The sequence below is a fragment of the Chiloscyllium plagiosum genome, chromosome 33, assembly GCF_004010195.1.
Source record: "Chiloscyllium plagiosum isolate BGI_BamShark_2017 chromosome 33, ASM401019v2, whole genome shotgun sequence".
Classification (NCBI taxonomy): Eukaryota; Metazoa; Chordata; class Chondrichthyes; order Orectolobiformes; family Hemiscylliidae; genus Chiloscyllium; species Chiloscyllium plagiosum.
Window position 1 is genome coordinate 15112138 of NC_057742.1, and position 7173 is coordinate 15119310.

The 7173-nt window shown below is 41.4% G+C and overlaps 1 protein-coding gene across 2 annotated transcripts in view; it reads right to left on the reverse strand.

Moving 5' to 3' along the window:
- Positions 1 to 334: 334 nt before the first annotated feature.
- Positions 335 to 7173, reverse strand: part of rundc1 (RUN domain containing 1) — a 20607-nt gene continuing 13768 nt past the window's right edge. For both annotated transcript variants that reach the window (XM_043675004.1, XM_043675005.1), the window contains 3 exons: positions 2991 to 3189; positions 2127 to 2237; positions 335 to 1595 (listed from right to left, as the gene is read on the reverse strand). In XM_043675004.1, coding sequence (XP_043530939.1) covers positions 739 to 1595; positions 2127 to 2237; positions 2991 to 3189 — 1167 coding nt within the window. In that variant the 3' untranslated portion in view covers positions 335 to 738. The remainder of the gene's footprint in view (positions 1596 to 2126; positions 2238 to 2990; positions 3190 to 7173) is intronic.

The window sequence follows — 7173 nt, forward strand, 5'->3', positions numbered from 1 at the left end:
ACGGCTAAGGATCCTGGGATTGTATTCATTGGAGTTTAGAAGATTAAGGGGAGATCTAATAGAAACTTACAAGATAATACATGGCTTGGAAAGGGTGGACGCTAGGAACTTGTTTCCGTTAAGCGAGGAGACTAGGACCCGTGGACATAGCCTTAGAATTAGAGGGGGTAAATTCAGAACAGAAATGCAGAGACATTTCTTCAGCCAGAGTGGTGGGCCTGTGGAATTCATTGCCGCAGAGTGCAGTGGAGGCCGGGACGCTAAATGTCTTCAAAGCAGAAATTGATAAATTTTTGATGTCACAAGGAATTAAGGGCTACGGGGAGAATGCGGGTAAGTGGAGTTGAAATGCCCATCAGCCATGATTGAATGGCGGAGTGGACTCGATGGGCCGAATGGCCTTACTTCCACTCCTATGTCTTATGGTCTAATTCCTATAACATTAGCCATAATCACAAGTTGCTGATAACACCATCGTTCAGGAAAGAACATCCTATATTTCAAAGAGAACTGTGATGAGCAACCTGTAATTTTACAAATATTAAAATCCCATCAATTAAGTTTTAACAGTAATTTATATCTTTGATTTAAAATACAATTGTAATTGATCTTGTGGGGTTCATCATACTTCAAACTTTCAGTCAAGGCCATGTAATCATAGAAAGAGGTATAATCTTGCAATGGATCTAAACATTTACAATTAATCTTTCATAGGATAAAATATATACACAGGAAACATTAAAAAGCATCTTTGATATTTTTTAGTTGTCGAACTGCAGTGTCAACCGGAAGGCTGAAGTGCAGGTTGCTAAGACGACTGAGTAAATTGAGTGTACTCTCAAACCCAGTAGATGCCATATAGCTCCATGGCTGGTAGTGACTCTGGATAAGTGTTCCTGATTTACAAATCAGGTTTACCCAGGAAACCAAACGCTGTTCATTCAATGCCATGCATATTAAGGCCTTAAACTCCGAATCTGCACTGCGCTTGTAACGATCATGTTCGGTGAGCACAGTGTGTACTGCAGCGAGTAAACTTTGTTTTGGAGTTACAATGCCACTCCCAGTCACTGGCAAGGCAAAGGATTGAGACAGCTTGCGAGCAGGAGACTCTACAAAAGCTCTACCATTTCTGGTATTATAGTACTTCACAAAAAGTTGCCAGGGATGCATGGTTTGTGGAGAGGTTGTGAATGAGGGAAGGAGGCAAGCAATTGGTGCTAGGACCAAACTCATTCCTTGAGAGGAGGCATATAAACCATGGCTCATCAGATCTCTGAGAGCTATTGACAATTCTTTTCGCACAGCTGTTATAAGTTCATTCTTCCCAAGATAAAAGTCACGGCTACTGATTACATGCTCGTCAACCTGTTGATGTCTCAATGCCAGCTGTTTCACTTTATCTACAGCACCTTCTAGTTTCAGTAACAGGGGACTGTAGTCCTTGTCTGTTTCATCAGGCTGCCACATTCCACGTGGGATCTGACCAGCAGCACATCCAAACTGACTAACAGCAAATATTTGCAATATTGCCAATGCTCTGCGCACAAGGTTTAACCCAGTCTCTCTCATCGTTCTAGCTGTTTCTTGATCCACTGCAAACCAACAGAAAAATTTTTAAAAATAAATTCCCAGCAGAAATAAAACTTGCACATATGTAACACCATCTCTTGCCACATGAATTTGATGTTTCAAATTAATCCCTATCACTACTGATGTACAGCAACAACTATAATAGACCTTAATCATATGTACACAGCTACCCTTAGATTTTCCCAAATTGTTGCTTTGTAAAGGTGAAAATATTTATTGGATTTTAAAGATTATTTTTGTAAGCATTGGAATTTACTTCCAAAATCAGGTTATATAAATAAGAAGTTATTGTTTTTAATCCACAAATACTGAGGCCAGGAATGGGGACAGGAAAAAAGCAAAGCTGTACATTAAACGTAGAGGTAGGTCACATCTTTAAAAGAAAAATCACCACGTTGAATTACTCCGTAACCACTAACACTTTGGGAATATAACAATGTTTTACTTGCAGTGTGAAGGCTCTTTGAATAAATTGACATTTATCTAAAGTATCAGACCCAGAAATAAACTGAATCAGAAGAACTAAACCTCACCATGATGCCTTCCACCTGACAGTTTTGCAGTTGATGCCCGAGAATCTTTCATTCCGTGCACATTGCATGTGCACTTTCCATTCTGAGCCTGCGGAGGGCTTCCAACCTCATCTGGGGAATGAAAAGAAGTGTAAAGATCATATCAATTTGGCAAAACACGTGGGTCACGACTTCAATCAAACTCTCAGCCTGAACATTTATATAATTGCATAGTTAGGCAAAACTTCAGTTTAACTCTAGGAAATGAACAAAGTTCATATTGATTTAAGATCAGAATCAAAGCTACACATCACCTACCAAACATGACCTTTGAGACTCAGTCTCAATAAAATACTCCCTGCCAATGTGTTGAGACCACCTGATAACCTAAAAAAAAGCTTCAGAATTTGTTACCAAACTTGGTAATCTGAAACAAATTGCAATTTTAAAAAATTTATAATCTTAAACAGAGTTCCTTCTCTGCTCAACAGATTATAGGTTCTGAAGACCCAGAGACACTTTTTCTGAAAGGTTGGTGGTGAGGGGACATGATGAGAAAGAGAAAACATGAAACAATCAAATGAGTGTGTACAATTGAAAACCCTATAGTTGGTTGTATTTTGGATTGTCTAATTTTACATACTCAGTTTGATTGCTGCATCCAGAACTAGTCATCTTTCAAACTACACAAGGGATGTATTTTGGGGGTGCAGGTGAGGGAAAGCAAGACTGAGCATGGTAAAAATGGTGTTCCCTGGAATTGTCTCCTGTCTCTCTCTCACATTTTTGTGCAAGCAACACAAATCTAAAAAGGTAGGTAGCTTAGGATCAACAAGTACAATAAATGCCAGTGGCTATTGCGACCAGCACAATTGTTCTACTTACCCTGAAGAAAGTTGATGAACATTTCAAGGTCACAAATCTGAGTTTTAAGCTGCTCCACCAGCTGTTCCTTCACTCTTGCTGGATTCACAATTTGGGCAATTGCTGCATCAACACGTTGTCGGAGTTCTTCTGGTGATAAACTGCTAAAATCTTCATTTAGATTTACATCTAGCTTCTTAATTAATTCATCGATAATTACCTGATTATAAACACAAAAGGCATCAAAACATATTTCTTTTGTAGTCTCCATCCTTTCACCAAATTTTACAGGGTCATTTTAAAGGCTCACTTAAGGCAGACAGGCAAATGGTCTGCTATTAAGTAGTTTAAGACAACATTACTTATTTTCCCTGTTCCTATAAGCCTGCGCTCTCACTTCTCCTTCCTCCTTATACCCGATACGGTTAAGAACTCTGGTTACAAACGAGCAGCTTGCTGGTATAGAGCCCAACGACATCAGCCTTGGTTCAGAGGCATTCCTCACCTGGATCAAAGTTATGGCTTGCTTTGGGCCCCAATCCCAGAGACAAATGTATAATCTAGATGAACAATTCTGTGCAGCATTCACTCAGTACTGCATAATCATGCGTCATCTTTCAGGTTTGATTTTTAAACCTAGTTTGCCTTTCAGGTGTGCGCAAAGATTTGCACAGCACTATTTAAAGAGAAACCGAAGTTCTCCCAATATCTTGGCCAAATTTTACTTCCCAGTCAGTATAGACAGATAAGACTGACTTTGTTTATTGTAGTTTGCTATGCAAAAACTGGCTGCTATGCTTCCTACAATACAACAATTACAACACTGCAAAAACATCACATTAGCTGTAAAGTGCTGGGGGACAACATCAAGCAAAACCCTCCCTGTAAATATAACTTGTTAAAAAAGTAGATATAGTAAACCCTCAAAATCTCACAAAATCACAAATTGTGAATTTGCCGGCCCACGCGAAGAAGTGAATAACAAAAGGAATCAACATCCATGGGCAAAATTTACGTATCTCCGATTTTTAACCTATTTTCAAATGAGCTCTGCAATTGCGCATTTCATCATTTGCGCCAGCTTTTCAGGAACAGAGCCCTGGCAGATTTAGAGGAATGAATATATTACTTAGGTATACAAGAACAGAGAGGGGTTATTCAGCTCCCCAGCACTGTGACATTTTTGATGTGTATCTTAAATATACTTACCTTCTTTTGGGTGCCATAATGTGCACTTTTCCTAACAAACAAAGAACAAAGAAAATTTCAGCACAGGAGTAGGCCCTTCGGCCCTCCAAGCCTGCGTCTATTCTAATCCTCTATCTAAACCAGTCACCTATTTTCCACAGATCTGTATTCCTCTGCTCCATGCCCATTCAGATATCTGTCTAGATACATCTTAAATGGTGTTATCGTGCCAGCCTCTACCACCTCGCTGGCAACGTGTTCCAAGCACCCACCACCCTCTGCCTCAAGAACTTTCCACGCATATTTCCTTAGTCTTTTCCCCTCTCACCTTGAACTTGTGCCCTAGTAACCGAGTCTCCCGCTCTAGAAAAAAAGCTTCTTGCTATCCACCCTGTCTATACCTCTCATGATTTCGTAGATCTCAATCAGGTCCTCCTTCAACCACTGCCTTTCCAATGAAAATAATCCTCATCTACTCAACTTCTCTTCATAAGTAGCACCCTCCATACCAACAACGTCCTGGTGGTGAACCTCCTCTGCACCCTCTCCAAAGCATTCACATCCTTCTGGTAATGTGGTGACCAGAACTGTATGCAATATTCCAAATGTGGCCGAACCAAAGTCCTATAAACTGTAACATGACCTGCCAACTCTTGTACTCAATACCCCGTCCGATGAAGGAAAGCATGCCATATGTCTTCTTGACCACTATCGACCAGCGTTGCCACCTTCAGTGTACAATGGACCTGAACACCCAGATCTCTCTGTACCTCAATTTTCCCCAGGGCTTTTCCATTTAGTATATAGTTCACTCTTGAAATGGATCTTCCAAAATGCATCACCTCACATTTGTCTAATTGAACTCTGCCAATCTCTCCAATCTATATTCTGCTGCATTCGACAGTGCCCTTCACTATCTGCTACTCCTCCAAACTTGCTAATCAGATCACCTATACCTTCCACCAGATTGCCTTGCATATCACAAACAACAGTAATCCCAGCACAGATCGTTGTGGAACACCACAGGTCAGTTCTCTATTTTGAGAAACTCCCTTCCAATACTATTCTTTCTCCTGTTGCCTAGCCAGTTCTCCATCCATCTTGCTAGTACTACCTGGACCCCATGCGACTTCACTTTCTCCATCAGCCTACCACAGGGAACCTTATCAAATGCCTTACCGAAGTCCATGTATATGACATCTACAGCCATTCCCTCAATCAATTTTGTCACTTCCTCAAAGAATTCTATTGTTGGTAAGACATGACCTTCTCTGCACAAATGCCTATCATAGATAAGCCCATTTTCTTCCAAATATAAATAGATCCTATCTCTTAGTATCTACCCCAACAGCTTCCCTACCACTGACGTCAGGCTCACTGGTCTATAATTACCTGGATTATCGTCGCTACCCTTCTTAAACAAGGAGACATTAGCAACTCTCCAGTCCTCTGGCACATTACCCGTGTTCAAAGATGTTGCAAAGATATCTGTTAAGGCCCCAGCTATTTCCTCATTTGCTTCCCTCAGTAACCTGGAATAAATCCTATCCGGACCTGGGGACTTGTCCACCTTCTTGCCTTTTAGAATACCCAACACTTCCATCCTCCTTATGGAACTTGACCTCGAGTAATCAAACATCTATCCCTAACCTCAACAGCCATCATGTCCCTCTCCTCAGCGAATACCAACACAAAGTATTCATTTAGAATCTCACCCATTTTCTGACTCCACACAACTTTCCTCCTTTGTACTTGAGTGGGCCAACTCTTTCTCTAGTTACTCTCTTGCTCCTTAGATTATGAGTAAAAGGTTTTAGGAATCTCCTTAACCCTGTTTGTTAAAGATATTTCACGACCCCTTTTAATTCCTTGTTTCAGATTGGTCCTACTTTTCTGATATTCTGCCATAGCTTCATCTGTTTTCAGTCACCTAAACCGTACAGATGCTTCCTTTATCCTCTTAGCCAATATCACAGTTTCACCTGTAATCCACGGTTCCCTAATCTTGCCATTTCTATCCTTCATGTCAATCCTGCACTCTAAATCAACAAAAATCACAGTTTTGATTGAGACAAAGACAGTCCCAACCTTGAGTGTTTTTAAGGTGAAAATGGTTCTGGATTTTCACTATGTTAATAGTTGAGGCATATGAGATGCTCTTTGTATAATTAAAGAATGTTCCATTCTTGGAACGAATGTGGGCATCACAGGCAAGGCTTTTGTTTGTTGACCATCCTTATTTGCCCTTGAATTCAATGGCTTGCTAGGTCATTTCAAAGGACAATTAAGAGTCACCCACATGGTTGTGGGTCTGGAATCGCCAGTTAGGGATGGCAGATTTCCTTCCCTTGAAGACAGCTTTTCTTTAATTGCAATTAGAGTCATAGAGTCAGAGACGTACAGCATGGAAACTGACCCTTCAGTCCAACCCGTCTATGCCGACCAGATATCCCAACCCAATCTAGTCCCACCTGCCAACACTCGGCCCATACCCATCCAAACGCCTCTTAAAATGTTGCAATTGTACCAGCCTCCACCACATCCTCTGGCAGCTCATTCCTTACACGTACCACCCTCTGCGTGAAAAGGTTGCCCCTTAGGTCCCTTTTATATCTTTCCCCTCTCACCCTAAACCTATGCCCTCTAGTTCTGGACTCCCCGATCCCAGGGAAAAGACTTTGCCTATTTATCCTATCCATGCCCCTCATAATTTTGTAAACCTCGATAAGGTCACCCCGCAGCCTCCGACGGTCTAGGGAAAACAGCCCCAGCCTGTTCAGTCTCTCCCCATAGCTCAAATCCTCCAACCCTGGCAACATCCTTGTAAATCTTTTCTGAACCCTTTCAAGTTCAGGCTCACCAGTCTATAGCTCCCTGGCTTGTCTTTACCGCCCTTCTTAACAGTGGCACCATGTTTGCCATCCTCCAGTCTTCCGGCACCTCACCTGTGACTATCGTTGATACAAATATCTCAGCAAGAGGCCCAGCAATCACTTCTCTAGCTTCCCACAGAGTT